Consider the following 22,336-nt stretch of genomic DNA (forward strand, 5'->3'; position numbering starts at 1 on the left):
ATCAAAGACAGGGAGTGTTTTCTTCTTCTCTACAGAATTTCTGAACATACAGGAGAGGAAAAACCCCACCAAAACCAGTGGTAGCAGAATTCTGTTCCTGCCTGAATAATTTTCTTCAAGACTTCTCCCAACCCCACAGTCAGTGTGATGCTGGCAGTAGAGAAGGTAAGATAAACTCCCACCCTGGAGATTAGAACATCTTCACACCCCAATAACCTGCCCACAAAAACAACTCTGACATAACTGCAGAATTAGATACACAAAAGGAAAGGAGACAATCTTGAAAACATCACCAGGGAACTTGTCACAGTTGATCACATCAGAGCCTGCACTATTTCTCTGGCCACATCCAATGCCATCTCCTTCTCCACAACTCTGCTTTACCAAATTCACCACATTACTGAATGTTCTCACCATTGCATGCCTCCTCAGACACTGCTTTCTCCACTGACAATGCATGTTCTCTATGGAAGTGCCTGTGGTGGTACTCAAACAGAGAGCATCTGCTTCAAGCCGGAGTCTAAAGATGTTTGGCTCTGTCTCTGTTCAGATGCTGCCCTCTCACCTTCGACTTTTCCTACGACATGACCCCCAAACCCCAAAAGTCTGGCATCTGATTTTTAGGTGCCAATCACAGTGGAACTTTGATCTGGATTTCCAGGAAGGGCTCTCTACCTGGTACCATTGGTGAAGATGATGTCATGATTCTCTTGTATTTCTTCCCATGATTAGCCAGCGGTTTTCTCTGCTAATTATATTTTCTGCATCATGTTGCACAGCTTTGATCTAATTGATCTGCTTTATGCAATTATGGATTAGGTTTACAGAAGGCTAGCTTTGCCTTTTTTTATACTTAGGTATACAATCCTCAAATGAAGTTGCAATAATTCATTAAATCAACTAATAAGACAAATGTAGTTAACCTAATGCGCCAGTGCCACCACAGTAAGGGCTTGACTGAGTCCAGTTAATGTCCATCTTTCTGTTGACTTCAGTGGGACATGGACCAAGTTAAATACATGCCCCAGCATTCTGCAGCTCTGACTTAAGGGCCTTGACAGAAAATAAGAAAGCAACCAAAACAAATTTTACATAGAGGAAAGCAAACTGGCAGCATCACCTCTATCACTCTGTCCTCTGCCTCAAGTGCTGCTGCTTCACTTGGGAGTTTTAGACTGGAGAGTTTCTGTATCAGAACATATGGGGGAAGAATCAACAGCTGAAGCACTTCTTGGAGCAGCTAAGGCTGTACCCAGGCACAAAGGCAGCTGTCTGCAAAATTATCAGTTAATCCTTTATTCAACTTCCAAACATTTCTCAGATAGTTAACGGTATAAAAGGGGCACAGGCAGCTCTAATTCACACCGACACCTTGAAATGCAACACACATCCACATCCTCCTGGCCAGCCTCCAGCAGGACTGAACTCCAGCAGCCATGGGCCTTGGGGAGGGGGGTACAGGGGGCAAACAGCTCCCAGTGCTACCTCAGCTGCCGGTGATAGCTGATCTCTGCAGCAGTTCTGCAGTGAGCCCCTCGCTGGCTGTGATCCTTCCTTCCAAGACATCGCCCCTGACTGCCTGCTCGCCAACCCTCGAAAGCAATGATGTCACTACACTGCTGCTGAGCCTTGGAGCAAGGAGCTGCTTGGTCTTGCAAAAGGGCAAATGGCAGCAAGGAGGAACAGATCTTCATCCTCATCTTCTTCTGAGCAGCAGAAGAAGGCGACAGAATTTGTATAATTTGTATATATTATTTGTATCATTTTTAAAATAATTTCTCGCGCTTCAGAAAAACGTGACAATTTAGCCCTTTCACTTGTATTGCTCAGTCCAGCAGAGCTTTTAAAACAGCACTAATATCCATCCTCTTTTCCCCCACACGAAGTTTTTGTCCTTGTCAGTGGAAACAGCTTCTCCCCACACACCACAAGTGCCCTGGCGCACCTTACTATCACTGGTAGTATCTGTCTCAGACATGTGCTTCCTTTCCAGTGCTTTCAGCTGACACATTATTACATCCACCCTCCTCTTTTGCCTTGTTACCCCGAGTTCTTCCATGCTCTGCTTCAACAGGAGTATGTGCAATGCAAAACAAAACTGGCTATAAAGCTCTCTATGCAGCAGGTGAAAAGGCAAATGCAGGCTGCAGGGCAGCACTGTGAGTGGCAATGCAGCCCTCGCACCAGGACAGGGCATTGTAGAGCTACACTTCATTCCACCAGAAACCTCTGAAATCAAGGACTCAAGCTTCTGCACAGATAAACATTTATCACCTTGCTTTGCTCCGGCTCTTCTCCCTCCCTCCTCCCACATAGACAAAATGCAAAGAGAAACTCTTTTTCCCGACGTTCTGCCAAATAGGCAACTCAGAGCATCACAGGTCTAATTGCCTCCGTGTTCTCACTCAATTCTGCTCAGAGGCACTGCAATAATCTTGTCTCATTCCACCTCATTCCTGCATTCACGGGCTATCAGGGAGAGGAGACAGAATCCGCTTGCCAGCTAAAAACAAATGAACAAAGGAGTAAATAAATCATTCGTGGAATGTTGGCATCTGCATTGTTTAATGCCTTTTGTTTCAGTGCTCTCATCTGCCCCTGCACACAGAGCCCCCTTGACTTCTCAGAAGCCTCGGCTTCACCAGCACAGCAGAACACCGCGACAGAACAGACCTACCTTTGCGGAAACTAAAGCACCGCTTAATTCTCCTGTAAGTAGTTTTAGGAATGAAGGGAGCTGCTGCTAAGGCACCTGGGCTGCGGACTCCAGCATTTCTGTCTTCAGGCATCATACAGGCCAGAGCCCCCACGTCCCTCCAAAGCTCTCCTTTACCAGCAGCATCCAGACAGAACACCACGATTACTCATCGTTACCGACTGCTGAGGAGTTTTTATAATAGTGTATTTTCCTCTGGAGCTAGGAGATTCGTGGTCTTCTAGATCTTGGGTAGGGCTTGAAACGATTTCGATGTTCTCTTCCCTGCTTCAGTTTTGCTTTGGGGAACAATTTCCTTCCATCTATTTCCTTTCCTTTCTTTTATTTCCTGCAGTGAGACAACTGCCTGTTATGCAATGTCACAACAAAAGAGTTTCAGCAAAAAGATGTATCTTCCAGTCAAACAGAAGTGCCTGCACAGACGGAGGGGGAGAAAGACCTCTTCCTCCCGGCTGGAACAGGAGGCTGAGTGGCAGAGACTAATTCCACAGCAAAAGCTCAGCACTGTGCGGTGTGCAAGGGGAAAGAGAAGAACAATACCAAAAAGGCCACGGAAGGATCCTTCAGGATACAACACGCCTCGCTGGCACCCCTTATTTATGCAACCGAGAAGCATAAATAACAGTCCCTTCTCCCGAAAGGCTCTTTGTCCATAGCAGATTCCTCTCAAAAGTCCTTTTATACGGCCAGCTCCTCCTGTGACGCTCTCATGGGCTTCTCGCTTGTTTTATTGCCTTCCAACTACCAGGAGCCCTCCCGGGAGCGGCGCGTCAGATGCGGCAGCGGCGCATCCCTGCGGGCAGGATCCCGGGAGCTGCTGAGGAGCCCGTGCCTGCAGGATCCCGGGAGCTGCTGAGGAGCCGTGCCTGCAGCGGGGATGCTCTGGAGGCTGGCCGGCCCCACGGCAGGGCTGGCGGCAGGGCTGGCAGCAGGGCTGGCAGCAGGGCTGTGCTGCTCCCCGCCTGCGTGCAGCAGCCGCAGCGCAGGTTTGTGTCTCCTCGGGTGACTTTGAGTTGACTTCAGGCGCCTGTCATGTGCGGCGGCTGGGAAAGCGAGCAGGCTGTGCCTGGCTCCTGCAGGAGGTGCCAGACCTTACACTGCTACCCCTGCTAAAATGCTCATGGCTCCTTCTTCTCGCCTCCTCCCTCCCCCCCTCTTAGTTGCAGGCTCTGTAAAAAATTGCCTTTTTAATCTAATCAGGAAGGGAATTTCATGTGCAAACAGGCATTGCATGCCCTGCCTCATTTACATTTCTTTTCCCTTTCAGATTTTTCTTTCCACAGTCACCTTACTCTTCTGGTGAAAAAAACAACCTGTTTCTGATGAGTTTAGCAGATTCCCACCTGCCCCCCCCGCCCCCACCTTCTCCTTCTAGCACAGGTTAACAAGTAAGAATTTAATGATAAGGTTAATTATTTACAGAGCTCCTCTCTCTTGTACCAGGAGTCCTCTCCCACTGCCAGACAAACTTTAAATATTAGAGCCTCAGCAAAGCTTGTATACATCTGCTGTACACACACACACACACACAGAGCTTACTTACAATGCTTAAAAGAACAAGAAAATTCACATGTTATTTGAAGCGGCACTTGACTTGTGTCACACCAGGCTATTGTGGTTTACCATTAAGTACTGAAATTCAGGAAGCTGATATCAAACCAGTGTTTTGATTAATTAGCTGTTTGAAATAATTTTGTGTTGCAAGCAATTACTTGTTACTGGCTAGTCATCATCATGTGATTGCAACTTTTCTGCATCTTTTTTACAGCTATTATAATATGTAAAACCATTTTTAACTTCAGCAGCTACAGATCATAAGATGTCATCATTTACAGATGACTTAAGACGTCTTAAGTCAGAAGTGCCTGTCTTAAGAAGAGTCAGATTTTTGCAGCAGCTGTAGCAACATCCATGCAGCAAAGGATATTAAAAACACGAGCATGTATGGTCATTCATAACTAGAGAACAGTTAACAGGATTTATTTATACTTGTTAAGATAGCCCTGACTATCAAGCAGTTAATAAAATGGGACATTTTGGAAACTCAGTTCTTAACGGTGACACATCCCATGATAATGCCTTTGCCTTGTTATCATATATGCCTATGTTCTCCTTGAACACTACACCCCCAATTGTGTTCCAGCTATTTTTTGTGTTTTCCAGCGAGTTAACTGTTTGCTTCCCAATACAAACAACCCTGAATCAGTATACTTGCTCAAGAAACCCACAAAGAAAAATTAGAACACACTTCAAAGTGTTTTAACAGCAAATGAATTGAAAAAGTAATGCAAGGATCGAACCCCTCTAGTTTTATGCAAATCACCAAGCAAAATCCTCAGGGAGGTGCTTCCCACAGTAACTGGTGTTAAACATTCCTACAACAATGACGGTATCCTGAGAATTTTCTTGGTGGCTGGAAGGATTCCCAGCTGCAAATCAGAAATAGCTCTTGCCCTATAAAAGCAAATGAGGAGCTGGTGAAGAAAGCACAGGGTCAGGACTTGAGAGATTTGGTTTCTATTTGTAACCCTCTGTTCATTGACTTGGGCTAGAATTTAGTTTCACCTAATCGCAGCTCTCTGCCTGTGACACATAGAGACACCTCCACTTGCAGAAGAACAGCAAGGCTGCCTTTCCTTATTATCTGCCACAGAAAGATACTGTGGTGCAGGAAGCCAAGCGCAAAAATCCACAGATACTCTTTGAAAAATCCACTTCTGCTAAGCCTCCAAATTTGTTACTGCCACAGCAGCTTAGGCTGCTACTGGACTGGAGTAGAATGCTCAGGAGCTCAACATGAGGCCTACTTTGAGAAAGCTGGGGATGGGTAATCTTTGTGCTATATAAAAAGCCAGGTTTCTTACCTAGCCTAATTAGAGAAGACTGTGATGCTCTTACCTTCCCTTTCCCAAACCAACTCCATATACCTGTAGTAGTTCATGGTTTGAAGACAAGCCTTTCACTTTGTGAGTTTTGGGATTTTTTGGTATGCTTTTTCTTTTTTTTTAAGGATTTTAAGACCTACATTCCCAGATTCAGGACTGTGCCATCTTATTTAACATAAAGGGCCAGATACCAGTGACATGACTGCTTTGCACCATCTTTTCAAGGCACATTTCCCCAGGAGAAGCCAAGGAGAAGGCAGTCATGTTTCAGAGATGCCAGGCAGGCCCTAGCTGACCAAGTCCCTCAGTGGAGCCCACCAGTGAGGTCAAAGTCCTCCCCTAAATGTTATGTAACCTGAATAAAGCACAAAGGAAGATGAGTGGTTTACAAGAAAAGTTTTCTTTAAAATTTCCATTAGTCTCTCCCTCCTCCTCTGTTCTACCCAGCAGCTAAGAGAAAGAAGTCAGCAATAAGAGTTTTCAGTGATAACTGCACCTCTTGATCATGAAACAGCACAGACAATCCTGCTCTCCTGACTTTTTTCCAGCAACTTGCAGACAAGAATAATCATGTGCTTCAATACAGGTGGTCTCCCACTGTAGGAAAATATTTCTGTCCTCAGACATAGAGATTTGAGAGCTCCAAGGAACAGACTGACATTAATATACAGACATTTTGTGCAAGTGTATCAGTCATACTGGTATTATAAAATAGATATTATCACCAGAATAGTAATGATGAAAATTACAATAATTTGCAGCCCACTGGATATAAGAGAGCTTTTTAAAAAGACAACTAGACTCCCAATGATAAATTTTAGTACAGTACTACTGAAATCATTGGAGATGCCAATCAAATTCCCACACTGTTAGTTGCTAATATTCTGAGGCACAGCTTTATGTAATGCTATTACTGGTCTTAACTGTCACTGGCAGAACTGCTGACAGCTTTTCAAACAGGCATTTAAGAAACACCATGGATGGTTTTTCAGCTGGTGACCAAAGGAATTACCTTGCCTCTCCCTTCAGGAAAGCTGATTTCATACAAGACCAATCTTCTGTGAAAACTTCCCCTGACGCTATCATGCGCTATCCTCATCAAGGGAAGTGGTTCCAGACAGTTCAAAGTCTTTTAATTGAGCCCTTTGCATGGAAACATGTTTACTCCACTTTTCTGGAAAGATCTAGACCATTCTCCTCTTTACTTCAAAACTCTGTCTGTGACTCAGAGATAACAGAAGAATCCCTGTGAGTCTTTTCTCAAGAGTGTATCTGTGAGCACTGCATGTTCCCTCAGTGACTCACCTCCTCCAAACGGTGCCCATATAACCCTGCGGATGGATTTCACCCAATCCTCCATGTCATTCTGCGTGCTCGCCATGAGTAGGTACGTCTCATGATTAGCTGTCATCCGCTCTCGGTCTCCTGCTGCAAGACAAGATAATTGCACTTAGAAACCCTTTTGTTTCTGTGCCCAGCCAAGCTCCTGCCAGTCTGACTGCTGGAAGCACCAGCAGCGGCTCCATAGCTTGCAGACATGGATACTGTGCAGTGCAGCGCTTGCTGGCAGACATGGCATGAAAAGAAGGTCCTGTAAGTACATTCCCCATGAGACAGTGAGAAGCTGTCATGCTTCCAAAAGGAAATGAGAGGATAAATGTCATCAGTAAACAAAAACAGCCCCATGCTGTTCCAAGAACCACAGGGGCCTGCACTAATCTGTAACTTGATACATGCACTGGAAATTTTGCAGCAGTTACTGTACCACGATGGACAGAATAAATGCAGAGACTGATAATGATGCTTTGAACAAGAGGGGATGACTCCATTCTTATTTTCAGGAACGCACTGCGCCACATTCAGGGCAGTAACACTTGATACACCCAAGTGTTGCTGTGACTCCCTAAGGAGAAGGCAGATGACATGGTACAACCCACTGCCTTGGATGGGTCTGATGAGGATTAGATTAAAAGGGAACACACTGCCTTTTCATCCTTTCTTTAAAGGATGGGCCCACACTAAGAAGGTCAAAACCAGAACTTGGCTTGCCACAGCTCCATGGTTTTTTTTTGTACAGTTTCATCTCCATTCTAAAAGGTACCAAAGGTACCAGAAAGTTACTGCAAGGGCATTGGGGATTCAAACCACCTTTTCCAGCACTGCAGAATGCCAAACCCTTCCAGAAAGAGTGGCATTTTGACGCCCTTTCACTGAGCCAAGGGCATACACAAGTACTTCACAAATGCAATGCACCTAGAAATCCTGTCAGTCCTGCATTCACATCTTTCCAGCTTCTTATATTCCCATTTTTTATCCTAGTATCTAAAGTATTTTGGCTCAGTATAGCAGGAATACTGCTCCTGGAAGAGTGCCATGCTTAGTGCTGGGCATTGAAACAGCTAGGTTTCTAAAGAGAAATTTATTAAGGACTAGAAAATCCTGGCACAAGTATTCTGAATTAATCTACTCCTGTAGACCACACCTTACAGAAGTAGGACGCACAACTGTAAAAGGCACTTAACTGAAATTTGGTGAATGCAAAAGCCAGACAATGGCAGATTCTACTGCAAAATTTATTCTTAAGGATTGCATCATTATTCAAAACTTAAATTTTAACTTGGAGGTAAACAGAGATTCTGGTTTTCTACAGACAAAACTCAGCCATTCATACACCCCATGTTCCCCAAAAAGGTATTGAAACAAATGATGCAACAACCTGAACAACAGTACATTTCAGACCATATCACAGTTTGAAAGTCTAAAGAATACTTTTTTCTTCCTAAGATATAGTAAGGATGAACCTATGTTCACAGTACATCACAGAATACTAGAGAAATATCAAGATTAGTTTTCTATTTTTTTTCTAAAATCTTTTCAGTGACTTGCCCAAGATCAGTACAAAACATGGGTCTTACTTCTGTGTTATGTTCCATTCTTTTTATCATGGAGAATAAAGGTATAGAGACAGGGAAGCATCAAAATCCCAGACCTTAGCACCCCTCATCAACCCTGTCCCAAAGAAAACACAGTCCCTGGCAATTTGCTCCCCATTTTTACCTTTCACATAGCCATTTTGACCAAAACAAGGACAGATCACTCATTCAAGGACAAAAAGGAGACGTGATACCCTCCTCAGTTTACAGGCCTAATTTACATACTGTCTACAGTTCTCACCCTAGAAAGATCAAAAAATAAGGATAGAAGCATAAAACCTCAATGTAGTCTCACAGCTATTAAATATTATAGTAATAAATACAGTATAGAGAAAAATAATGCACCACAATTGAGTTCTTTCTGTGGCTTATAAAACCTGAAAAAATTATTTATCTTATCATATTGTACTGTAGCTCCTTTTCATTTCAGTGGACTAGGATCCTGCAAGGTGCAACACAAAAAAAAAACCCAAAAAACATGCATAAACATAATATATATCAGATCCAGGACTAAAAAAAAAAAGTGGTGACTTCATTTTTTCACTAAAGAGACAACAAAAAATACGACATGTGATAAATCTGGCAGCACCTCCCAGGTGCTGCCAGATTGATCCATATTTTTTTAATAGCCTGCATATTTAAATGAAACAGATTATGTAATATTTGCTTAGCAGATGATGCAGTATTTACCAAGTTATCATGTTATGACAAATTGGAGGGTGTTCTCCAGATAGAGTGGATTAATCCCAGAAGTCTGGCCAGCTTATTTACAGTGTGAATTCCAAAGCAGTACTTTAGCTCAGGTAAAACACCCAGTGAGCCAATACACAATCAGCCTGATTTTGCAGAGAAGGAAAGCATAATGTTTGGTTACATTACCTTGTTATGAGAAAGCGAAGCTTTCCTAACAGAAAGAGCTTCATCATTTTACAACAATTTTGGATCTACTTTGTAATTCATATCCCTTTCTTTCACAACACAATATTTGATCTTGCAGGGTTCTTCTACTTGTGTGTTAATGTAGGTATTATTCATTAACTAAAGCCTCATTAAAATATTTTTTGGGGACACAATAGCACTTGGATTTGTGTTTTACCACAAATATTAATTTTTATGAGACTATATTTTAAATGCAAAATTTACAAGATGAGACACGAAGAAATGAAGTCATCTCAGATAAGAAATATCAGAAAAACAAAATTAGAATTACGACCTTTTGAATCTTCAGTAGATCTGCAGGACACATGTGAAATACATTGTTTGGAATATTTACTTCCACTCTTTTTTCCTTTTAAAACTTTTGTATTAAAAGTATTAAAGATTACACTGAAACATGAGTAGATCACAATCTCCAAAAATCAAACATCTATTCATACCACAGATACCAGCACTAAGAACATCAACTTGAAAATGGTGCTCAGCATGAAGACACATTGCAGATGTGAATCCATACTCTTTCCTGTGTGCAAACCATAACATATTTTACCTATATTGATTTCTAGCTTCAGATTATGCCTTCTCAGATTTCCATGCCTGCATTCGCAGACCAAGAAATGCCTAAGCCTGTGTGATGTGGCCTGGTTGTGAACAGCCAACTCAAGAGGCTGGAATACAAACTCCACTTTTTTCCCCATCCTTTTCCCTTTGTTACTTTGCAGGTGTCACAGGAGCTGGAAGGAGCAGAACCCAGACCACCTGACCAAAGAAGCTGACTCTGGCATGTTTGAGATGAAAAGCTGCTGTTTGTACAACTGATATGTATATCCCGTACATTCCAGCCTCTGGAAACGGCCAAAAGTAATTGGATCTACACTGTTTGGAGTCAAAGAACTACAATGTACCATCACATAATGTTACTCCTGTAGCCCTAACCAGACTGTAATCCGCTTTATTTTCTTGGCAGCAGCAGAAATGAACTCTTATTTATTGAAGGAATCTATCCGTAACACCCATACAAGGTGCCCGGTGCTCTGTCCTGCCTGCTCAGGGGCTCAGAGAGACATAGACTGATGCTGCTGGTACCCCCAATACCAGCAAGGGATTTTAAGAACTCTTGCCAGCATCCAGAAAAAAAAAAAATTAAAAAATTCCCAAACTACAATTAAAATACAGAGAGGCCAATTCCTGCGGGAATCCAGTCTACAGGGGAAAATGGCATTCAGTCCTGAAAGGTGTTTTTACTACTCTGTAGACTCTTCCTGTCTAAGCCAACACCTTTCCTTTACCTAGATGTACCTGGGGTGAACTCTGCATGAAATATTGCCTTTGTCCTTTTAAAAGTATCTTGGATTTCCTGCAAGCAGTGGTTCCAGCATTTCTTGAGAATGGAATGTGAAAGGATTAAATTCATACCAACTGTTTAAGAGAGAATTTTCTCCCAGGAGGAACATCAAAAAACTAGGATTAATCCGATTTTTCTGAGCTGAGAATGTTATGCCCAACCTCACAAGAACATTCACATTCTAAACAAAAAAAACCCACAAAACTAAACAAACAACAAAAAAAAATTAAAATTTGGGACCAATTTCAAAGTGAAACAGTTTCCTACTCCCTTGTGCATTTCTCTTAGCCACGTTTCTGAAACCCATACTCTCTTCAGCTTGGGAACTGAACGAATATGAAAGGCAGACTGGTGTTACAACAGAACTCACTGGGTTTTCCTTAGAAACATCCTCCTGCTTGGATGCTTCGTATTTCTTTGTGGGAAAACACTAAATAGTAAAATTTTAGCCTTCTGGTGTTTCAAATGAATACACTAAATGCACCTCCATACAGTATTCAAACAGAAACTCCTGACTACTCAGCACCTCACAGCGTACTCTTCTCTGTTCAGGTGGATGATAAGACTGTGTGACTTATCATTCCTGATCAGGACTCCAGTTAGTATTTCTTCACAAGCAAAACACCAATAATTATGATAAAATTCACGGCTCTTCCACTACACTTCGCATTCTTAAATCTTCCCCATTGGTACAAATGAACTGTACACTAATTGACAAACTTACTCTATGTCTCTAGAAAAACCCATCTGGATTTTCTTCATCAACTTTCATTTTAAAGCATTTGTATTCAAACATTTTAATCTGAAGCAGAAATCATCTCAGCAAATTGTGGAGACAGAATATCAGAGAACAAGACAAATAACTTTTTTCCTAATGAAACTCCTTGTATAATTAAAACCAAGAAATTTTGGTTACCCAACCTTGACAGTAAAACAGTATTAGGCACTGCTGCTTTAAGTACAGGTCTGACATAACACACTGATGTGCTACAGTTCAAATCCACATGTCTGTCTTCCTTATACCAAAGCAGGAAACTATGGGATCCATCCATCCTCAAGTGAGACAAGGAACTCCATCACACCTGTTAAACTTAATGATAAGTTCCAAAAGAGCCCAACCTTAATGAAATGTAAGAACTATTCTACTGGTCACTCCCATTCATGAACCCTGCGCACTTTGAGTGTGATGAAAATCACACATGGCTTCTTTCAAGGATGATTCAGGTTCCTGCATTGACCTGATATGGGACAATTTATCCTTCAAACTGCCATTGAACTGGAAGATGTTCTAAAATGGCTTTTTTTAGTCTAAAATTAAGTAAAATGTTTTATGTTAACCCCAGCTGGGACAGTAGAAAAAACTAACTGCAAAAAGCCTGGTCGGAGCTTACGCTGAGCAAAGGCAAACAAAGGAGCCAAGCTTCAAAATGGAATTGTATTTTAATGAGATTTTAATGTCTCGTTGCATGCAGGATTAATTTAGAACTTTTCTTCATAGCAAGTGACAATCTGTGTTAAAGGCTGAGCAACTGCTGCATCTCACATGACCAATTTGAAAACCAAAAGAGACAAAGCTACTTTAAACTTGCTCTCTGTGTGTTTAGGGTTTTTTTCCTGTGTTTTTGTTTGTTTATTTATAATTCTAAAAAGTTTCTTTATTCTGCATATGCCTGGTAATTGGACCTATTCTTCCTGACTGTGTAAAACTTGACCAAGAGTTTACAGGCTTCCCTCTTGGCTCATCTGAGAATGAAGAAAGGAGTGCATAGCCTAAGTTCAAGTCACTGCCCTCTTTTTCTTTACTACAAAAAAGGAAGTCTGGACAACCAAGTCCTTAACAATCATGCAAAAACTCCTGTCATGAGAAGAATACTAGACAGTTGCATTACCTCTAAAGCCTTGATGAGAGGTAATAGATTGGGTTGAGGGAGATCTACAGACTACAATTCCAATTCCAATTTCCCAGGACCGCCCTGTTCTATGTGCTGTAATTGTTTGGCTCAAGGTTCCTTAGCCAAGGATCTAAGGGGCAGAGTCATGGCTGGAGAAATACTTGTGCTTTAACTGACTGATGCCACCACCACTGAGAAATCTCAGCTTTGAAATACAGAGCTATCAAAATCACCATTTTTTACTAGCAAACCACATCAAGTGCCATATTAAAGTTCTCTCTTCACAAAGAATTAATACATTTTCCTAGAAAGGGAATCAAGTAACTGTGAACAAGTCAGTAATGAGGATACTGCTTTTTAAATACTTCAGTACATATATAATTTTCTCTTGCTTGTAACCAGCCAATCTTTTGCGTTAATAATCTGCAACAGCAGTGTTCTAAACTATGGGTATATTTTTTTGAAGGGGGCACATTAGGTTTTCAACATAAAAGCTGAAGCCTAATTTCAGTGCTAAGTGGCAAAAGATTGCTAACACAAGTAGATTCCCTAGTGGGCATTGTGCTCTAGGACAATTTCCCCACTTGCAGAATGCCTGGAAGACAGCAGGGCTTTTTCAACAGAATGAGCTGTTTTCATGAAGCACTGAAGCAGCTGCTGTCGGATACCTGAAATCAGGCTCAGGAAATGAATTCCTCATGTGTAACACAATGAACACTCTGTACAGGTAGGTCTCTCCTGTGCTGCAGGGCTACAACCGCAGCACAGTCGGTCTGTAAGAGTAAATTTAGTGTTTTGCACAATAAAAGCATAGAAGCAGTGCCATGTTTAAGCATTTTGCGTTTGCATAGCTGTAATTATTGCTTAAATACCTGAGCAAAGAACTGTGATGCTTGCTCATCAGCAGTTATAATTGTGTGAGAAAGAGATCATTAATGAGGAAAAGAGATGTGAATTCAAATCATCCACTGCACAATATGAGAGCTCCAGTTTTTTCAGAGACCTTTAATCTTTTCCAGCATGTCTCATTCTTGCCCCTTACTTTTGCTGCCCTTCCTTTATTCCTAATTTGAACTTCTGCTATGCTTCAAACAGATTTCACAGTCCTCCACATTATCCTCAGCCACAGATCACCAAGTGGTACCTATTTTATAGAGTCTGCTCCCCTTCCCTACCATTCCCTGTCTCTAAGACGTTGGTGCCAACAGAGTTTACTTTTTTTATCTTGCCCTTTTCCAGTGCCATTCTAACTTGAAAAAATCTCATCTCTCTTCTTGCTCAGGGCATACCACACAGTGCAGTTTGTTTACGGGTTTTAATAGAAGACCATCAATCAGTGTGGACCCCATCACAGCTCTACACTTTTACAGCCCCTGAGCACACACACTGCCTCTTGCAATGGAATTTCATGTGGGCTTTTTTTTTTTTTTTTTTGATAGAAAAATAGGAAAAGCATAAGTAAACAAAAACCCAGAGACTGGCCATAAGAAATCCATTCCTCTATATCCTTTATTACTACTAGGACTTGAGACATATAAAATATTGATTCAGTTAGAGAAAAAAAAACCAAACATTGCATGCTGCACTTCTCTATATAAAATGTACAGCACTGTTACAGTGCCCTATTTCCAAAACTTCAACCACAAAGAGCTTTCCTCTGAAATTCTGAGTTAAAGAAAGAAAAAATAATGCAGAGTTTTGCCTAGTGCCACAAATTATTAAAAAACCTACCGTGGGACGTTTTTAGTTAAAACTTGTACACACAAAACATATCAAATTGTCAGGGCTTGTTGCCTGGGGACAGGGACAAGAGAGATTTGCTTTCTGAACAATAGCTTTGTTCCTATCAGACAGCAGAACTTGTTTGGGACCTCCTAGAATAAACAGCAGAGAAAGAAGAACATGAGTTTTTCAATGACCTGGGAAGGGAGTAGTTTGAGGGTCACAATGTCAGACACATTAGTGGTAGCGCAAGAACTTGTGGACAACTTCACTGTTACCTGTTGTAACTAATTCATTCTAAGAGAAAAGCATAAATTCAAATTATTACAGCACCTTATTTTCTCTGCCCTACATGACACATCTTGAAGATAAATTATTCACATTTGAGAGTAAGAACCTTCTTTGAAGTATCTCAAGTTAGACACCAAAATGACCATTATGTAATCTGAAATTTGGCTGACCTCCAAGCTGACTTTAGAGGAAGTCTCCGCAAACATATCTCTGCTTCTAAGGAAAGAGAGGGAAAAGCCCCTTGCATTTGCTGGCGTAGTCACAGTCAAACATGTGAAAAATGCTTTAAAAGAATTTGACTGTTAGGACCCTGTTTTGGGAAAAAACAAGAGCCTGGAGCATTTGGTTCTGGGGAAATGACTGCCCTGTGCTACCAAATTCTTTATTTGCTCTTCAGCCTCTCATCATGAATTGCACTGAAGTGCAAACACTCAACCTGAAATGGATTTTTCTGAAAGGTCAGGTCCACAGCACATATTTGTATGACATTTGATCTAGCAGGAAATTAAAACTTCTGATGATTTTAAGAAAGGAAGGATCAATATGGAAGTCCTCAAGCATAAATTCACCCTAAGAGTGGCAGGACTTACCTATATATATACATTGGCATGTGAACTTCAGGCTGCAAAGCCAGCAGGTTAGGATGTCAGAGCAAGGTTGTCCTCAGAGAACAAGAACAACATTCAAAGCACATGCTCACTTCAGCTCTCAACATTTACTCATTAAGCTCTCCAGCTCTTAGCATCCATTCATTAAGCCATCCGTTCCTCATGAATATGGAATGTCCTGAGCCTTCAGCAGATAAAAATCAAGATGCTCTTTTATCAGTCTAAACATGCTCTTGTCTGCACAACAACAAGGTGGGGAATTAACTCAGTACAAAACAGCTAAATTAATGAAGTATTTCTTCAGAGAGACCAGCCAAAAAAAAACTTTCATCAAGAGAGAACCATCCAGTATCCCAGGACAGTGAACTGTGGCTAAGCCATAACTTGAGGTAGTCTTTAAAATTCTGTTTCATACAGTGACCTGCTCACAAGTAGAGTGATCTGCCCCAAACACAGAAAACTTTGCATGCCTTCTAATTTTACAGACAATCATTTTGTAATCAGACAAAAAAAGATAATGTCTTTCCAAGAAAAGCAGTTTCTCTTCTCCATCAGGAACTGACCATACTCCTCCCTTCTTCTGGACATGGTACTCTCCAGTCTGCACTGAGTTTAAACCCAAACACAGAAATACCACATTTCTCCACACAGCAGCCAGTCCTTCTAGCTCATATCTGACTGCAAATTTGAACACAGATAAACAAAACCAAAACAAACTCTTTGTGGCATAGAAACAAAATCCAAAGGATGCAAATATCCTAAATGAGCAAATATATATTATGCATACATGTAATTTTATTGAAGCATCACTTATTTAATAATGCAAATTCATGTTTTAGCAGTTCAGTAAATAAATCAAGAATAAGTTATTCAATAAAGCATGTGGGCTAATTGACATATGCCAAAAACAATTACCTAATAGAGTGTTGAGTCTCAGCCTAAGACAACCTTGCTTATCTAAAGTAGCAGGAGATTTTAGTCATCAGTTCAGGACATTTTTTCCACAGCTCATCTAAAATCAACCATCTCCAGGAACACTGTGCCTCTTAGCACTATTTTGGGACATCAATTCAATATTGACTCAAACAAAAGTGTGCCGCTTAATAAATTATCAGCTTAACTCTCCAGTCCTTTAGACATTTCAGTGCCTGAAATGTCATATTCAAGCACAGCTTTCCTGTGGAAAGAGCCATCAAGCACCAGTTATCTGCTAAGGACAAACAGAACTCAGTATTCTGTACATCTCCATACCCTGCAGTAGAGCAGGATGAACAGAAACCTCATTTCAGCCTTGTTCTGCACCATTTATGACACAGACATGTCCATAATATGGTCTGCATTTCCACCCTCACTAATGAGCACAGAATGATCCCGGAGTGAATTTACTTCTAATCTGGGTAGGTCTATACCTTTGCCTTGAGAGCCGGAGCCCATATACCACAGAATGGTGTTTTCACACAAAAATCACTTGGGTGCCATTTCTGGCAGAGTGCACTAATGGGAGGTACTTGCAAGGAGAAACCCACTGTATTTCAAAGTACTCTTTTTTAAAGGACAAGTGAGTACCTAAAAACCATTTTCTTGTTAAGAAGTATCAGTAAATCTATGAAGTTAACTGCAATTCAGCAGAAAAAGATGTTTGATTTTTCTGGTTGGAGAGATACAAAGATTTTTGTAACAAAAAGTTACAAAACATTATATTTTGAAACAAAGACCACAACATGGTGAAGTCATGACTGCGTGACAAACTTGAGAGGTTACCAGCAGGCGTTTCTGATTTCAGTACAATTATTGGTAAATTTCTGTGCATCAGTGAAGGGATTCCAAGCCTCATAATGGGAAAGGCAACAAAAAATCCATCACTGAAAACCTGGACAACAACAATGCATTAACCAACAAAGCCACACATTCAGCAGACATTATTAGCTAATACTGAAGAGACAGCATCTATCTCCATGTAATCACTGCCCACTCATGAAGCACAGAGCCTTAAAAAGAGAAAGTTGTAAGCTGAGGATAAGGACCTAATGATGACATACAAATACCTACTACTGACAAAACAGAAGGCAAGAATTTAACTATCATCAGCACTCCCTTGAAAAGTTTACTGTTCATAACCACCATGTGCATTGTAAACTGAGGCAACTCTATAGAAGCTGCTACAACTTTCTGATGTCCTCACAGAGCAATAGAAGAGCATGCTAATGTTAGCTAGGAGTTAGACAAAGAGATTTCACTGAAGTTTAACAAGATTCTCTAGCCGCGTTAGAATCTACATAACTGTTGAATGCCAAATTATGGCAGATTCTTTAAAATTCTGCCTTATGCTTAGACTAACTTGAAACATTCAAAAGAAAGGTAATTCATTCACTGACAGGTTACCATTCACCGATAATGTTATTTCCATATGGAAGGTAAGAAGTATTTTTTTGTTAAGTGTGCTGAACACAGACATAGCAAGCAACTGTTCCTAAACTATACAGCATATATGGCAGAAGGTATTTTTATAAGAACAGGAACAAAAAAAACCAAACATATGTTAAGACAGAAGTCAGTAAGAGAGGGATATTTGCCAGGGAGATTACTACATGCATCACCAAGATTCATCACCTATTCAAAATACAGAGAGAACTGTACGATCGATCTCCTTTCATGTTGTACATGAAAGCTGCCAAATCCTGAGTGGGTTTTTTTGAAAAGTGACTCTGGTATCTTAGAAAGACTCTCAGTATCAGTGGCACAGCTAGAAATGGTGAGGGTCACAAAGTCTGGGTGAGAGCCAGCTCTTGTAATATTTCCCACATTTTGTCTTCTGACAGGGACACAGAATGACACTTGTCCAAGCTGAACTGCCGAGTCCCTCTGGAGTGTACCCAGGCAGTCACCATGGGGAGAGAGGGAGGCTGCCCTCAAATGCAGGGTGTTTTTAGGTGGCACAGCCCCTCTGGAGGCACAGCTGCACTCCCAAGACCTGAGCAGAAATCCCAGGTAAGCCTGACACAGCACTTTATTTCTTCAAGTATTTCATGGTACAGCCAGCAGCTGCCAGGCAAAGAACAGTTCCCCATCATACTGAAAGCAAAGTCGCTTCTCCCACATGCCACAGAACCTCCTCAGACTTTGTGGTCAATCTATCAGACACAAAGCCCCCAGTTCAGACCCACCTTCCCTTTGCAGCTTCCTCTCCAAAAACAAAAACATTTAGTTTGCTGCTGTTTTATGCATTCACACAGAGCAAAATTCCAATTCTAATTCTACCCTGCCCAAAGGCAACAAGTGGCATACAGCAGCCTTAGTCTTTAGGAATGGCTGTGGGTTGGAGGTCTCCTTGTTTCTACACAGACGTGGAGTGCAATCAGTCTCATCAAAAGCTTCTCTGAAGGGCTGTTCAGCCAGTGCTGGGGGATTCAAAAATGCTTTCCTAGGTACCAGCATCTGCTTAGGTTTTCAAAATGAAAAATGAAGGAGAGCAAAGGAAAATACTTGAAAGAGGATGCTTAGATGAGACCAAGTCATGTGTTGGTGGCTGCACTGAAAATTTCACTTCCTTTCAAAGAATTTCTCTTCAAAACATCTCTGTGATCCTTTATAAACATGCTTCCTTCCCCCTGTCACTTTCCAAACTGTAAAGAAAGTAAACTTGATACAAAGTCACTTTGAATGTTCAAGCATTTAAGCAAATTCCCTGGAACTCTGTTCTCTGTGTTGCCTCCTGTGATTATTCTGCTGTAAAAACACTTATTGATCACAAGCTGAACAGGAATACACTTTCCATCACACATGCTACATTTTGAAGTTAAAAGCACAAAATCCACAGGAGAACCTTTCATTCCATAATAAAATCTTGCAAAAAGAAAAACTCAAGTTGATTATGGCTAATTAAGCAGGGAAAGAAGCTAAAACTTAGTACAACTTAATTTTTGCAGATCGACAGATGGTCACATCCAGTTAATCTCTTCATGTTCCTTACACATTAAATACAACATCAACCAATGCCCAGCATTGCAAATTACTCTGTGACTATGCAGCACTGAAAGGGAGAAACTTATGCTTGGCAGCCCAGTAGCTGGGGATTTTTTTGAGCAGAAAAGAGTTGTTTGAAATGAATAGTGTGAGAACTGAGCTGAATGACCAAAGAACACTCTGATAAAAAAGGACAAAAAGCTGCGTTTCTCCACCTGGAGCTGCTACACTACCCACAGATGGAGAAAGAAGTGACATGACTAACGGAAGAAGTAACTCAAAGCAGGTTAAAAATCCCCACCTGGGAAGCAGGGTCTGAAATACAAGAACCAGGCTGCAATGAGACTTGTGCTGACTGTGGCCAGGCTGCTAAGCCACACCCGAGTGAGCCAAGCAAAACCTCACCTGGGTACACCCCTGTGGCACTTCAGGGACAGCACTTCAGGAAAAGTCATTCCTGTATTCAGGCTACTCAGCTGAGAAATGTTCCACTCACCTGTTGTAGGATGGAGCTCTTGCCTGAGTCTACTGTGGCAGGGGAGTGCATTTTCCACCATGATTTCTCTCTTTACTGTCTCTGACTAGACTCACTTTTCATGCAGAATCTCTCAGTGAATTAGGTTTTAGCCCTTGGATAGAGACTGCATGGGGAAATGGCCCTTTGACATTCAGATTCATCTGTTCTCTAACTGATATGCGCAGAGTAAATAAACTTAATTTACATAAAAGAACATGATGATTTCTCCTCTAATGAAGGATTAACTATCAATGTCATGAAAGGCATCTGGCAGCAGTAATCCATGAGCCTTCCTTCTTAGGGGCCTGGACTACTTACAGAAATAACTTCTGTTCCAGCTGACAGGACACTGACAGATCAACAAATGGATTAACACAGTCCCAAAGGCTCACAGATTCAGTCCTGTGCCCCAGTGACCAGGTTGTCCTTTTCCCCAGTACTCAGTTGCTGTAGTAGTTATGTTGGGTAGGCCTGAAATGCCACGTGAATATTCCAATAATCAGGCACAGGATAGAAGAGCAAAACCTGTTTTCCACTGTCACAGAGCTCTTTGCTACTTATTTACTCATGAATCTGGGAGAAGTTGTGTCATTTTCCTGACCTTCAGATACTCTAAATGGGGACAAATTCTTCTGCCTTACTCTGCTTATTATTCTGGCATAAAACACTATTTAAATGCTGATAAAATAATTATAAAGGAGACAACATCCCAGGGAAGAGAAAATGAAAATGACAGCACGATCTGAGGAGACAGTGTAAGTTAATTCAAAACGATAGTGGAAATATAATGATACAATTAGAGTGGTAAACAAATCTAGAGGTAATGAATCAATTTATTAAACTAAATGTCACTATGCATTCCTACCATGTAGGCACAATTCTCAGAAGAATGCCTCAAATAAATCTGAAGAACTCAAACATATGAAGATTGCAATTCAAAAAACTAATGGCAAAGTCTACCATTTAGGACTGCTAATAAGATTTCTGCAGTTTAATAGCTTTTCTCCCTAAAATAGATTTTGCTTAGCCATGTAACTAAGCTCACAGATCTCTGCTCTTGACCTTCTAGGGCAACTTCCACTGTACTAAAATATACACCGCACTCCTAGGTCTGGGAGACAGATTTGTTGCCACAGAGGCTGGGTCACTGAAAGGTTAATTCTTTCAGTAACTGCTTCTCAGCAGGACTCTGGTATCACGTCCAACAGCTCTGCTCCAGTATGCAGTGATGAAATGAAGGTGTTTTATCTGCACATGAGCGGGTGTGTAGGAATGGATCCCTACACACCCATCCAGACATCAAAACTGGAGGCTTCCAAACCAAAGACTGCCATAAATCAGGAAAAGTCAACATACATGTATGTTGCCAACCCACCACAGTTTCCTACCACATGATGCTCCTGAAGCCTAAGTCCTCATGAAAAAATTAAACTCTTAACTAAAACGGGGAATGATATTTCCATGTTTATAAGAGAGGCCTTCTTTCCATACAAGGTATAGCCATATTTTTTGTGTTTTTTTTTTTTTTTAAATATGATTAATCCTCCTAACCTCACAGATCCGAAGAAGTAACTCATAAAATGCAAGGTTATTCCCTGTGGAGAGAGGTCACAAAAGACTGTGTTTGTGCTAAGATAGGATCTCAGGAGTGACCTCTGGGAATGGGGTAATTTGGATTCAAGTTTTAGCTCCAAGGAGGCTTTACTGGGCAAGGACACGCATCTGGAAATGCCAGAAAGGGAAGGGTGGGTGACAGCAGAACTTAAGACACTTTCTGTTTAGGCTCCAGATACGTAAAGCACCTAGGATTCTCCAAACACTTCAGGATGACTCTGGACCAACCCTCCAGATACATATTCATGAACAGCCAACCAACAATAAATTTGCTTTGCTCTATTTACCTCAGGTATCCTATAAACCCAACCATTTGCAATATTCCCTTCCTTTAACTTTGCTAGTGTATTACTTTTCCCAGGCTGAAAGAAGCGTATTGAAATCTAACAACCAATTGCAGCACACATGGAATAGCTTCATTTATCCTCCCATGACATGACAAAAGCCCACATCTCACAGAAGGACAAAGAGACACACACAGCCCATTCATGCCGCATCAGGAGAGAGAGGTACCATACTGAAATTGCAGAGGAGTATATCCTTCATCTCCTTCCAGCAATCCCCTCCCAACAGCAGTACAGAAAACTTCCCTTACAGCTCCATAAAACACACCAGCTCAGGAAGGGATCTACTCAACAGATTATTGTGCCACTTACAATTATAAAAATATATAGAAAATTTATATAAAAATAATGTGCCACCTCACTGTAAAAGGTACAATGCTAGCACCTGCACAAGCGCACTGCCACTGCATATCCCAATGTGCTGTGGTCACATTAGCCTCCACTTAATCAGCAAATTCAATATACATACAAGTCTGCACGAAATATTCTACCTCACTGTCTGCTGGTGTGGGTCAGCTGCAACACAGGCATGTCTGACCAACAAGTCCATTTATTTGCTTTTGCTAAGCT

The 22,336-nt window shown here is 41.3% G+C and overlaps 1 protein-coding gene across 7 annotated transcripts in view; it reads right to left on the bottom strand.

Annotated features, from left to right (window-relative positions):
- Positions 1-22,336, bottom strand: part of ARHGAP24 (Rho GTPase activating protein 24) — a 184,349-nt gene that overhangs the window by 23,234 nt on the left and 138,779 nt on the right. For 6 of the 7 annotated variants that reach the window (XM_058837941.1, XM_058837942.1, XM_058837944.1 and 3 more), the window contains one exon: positions 6,907-7,029. In XM_058837941.1, the coding sequence (XP_058693924.1) occupies positions 6,907-7,029 (123 nt within the window). Of the gene's footprint in view, positions 1-2,677; positions 3,912-6,906; positions 7,030-22,336 lie in introns of those variants that run through there. The other variant, XM_058837943.1, reaches the window with a different exon arrangement.

The sequence above is a fragment of the Poecile atricapillus genome, chromosome 4 (assembly GCF_030490865.1).
Source record: "Poecile atricapillus isolate bPoeAtr1 chromosome 4, bPoeAtr1.hap1, whole genome shotgun sequence".
In the NCBI taxonomy this organism is placed as follows: domain Eukaryota; kingdom Metazoa; phylum Chordata; class Aves; order Passeriformes; family Paridae; genus Poecile; species Poecile atricapillus.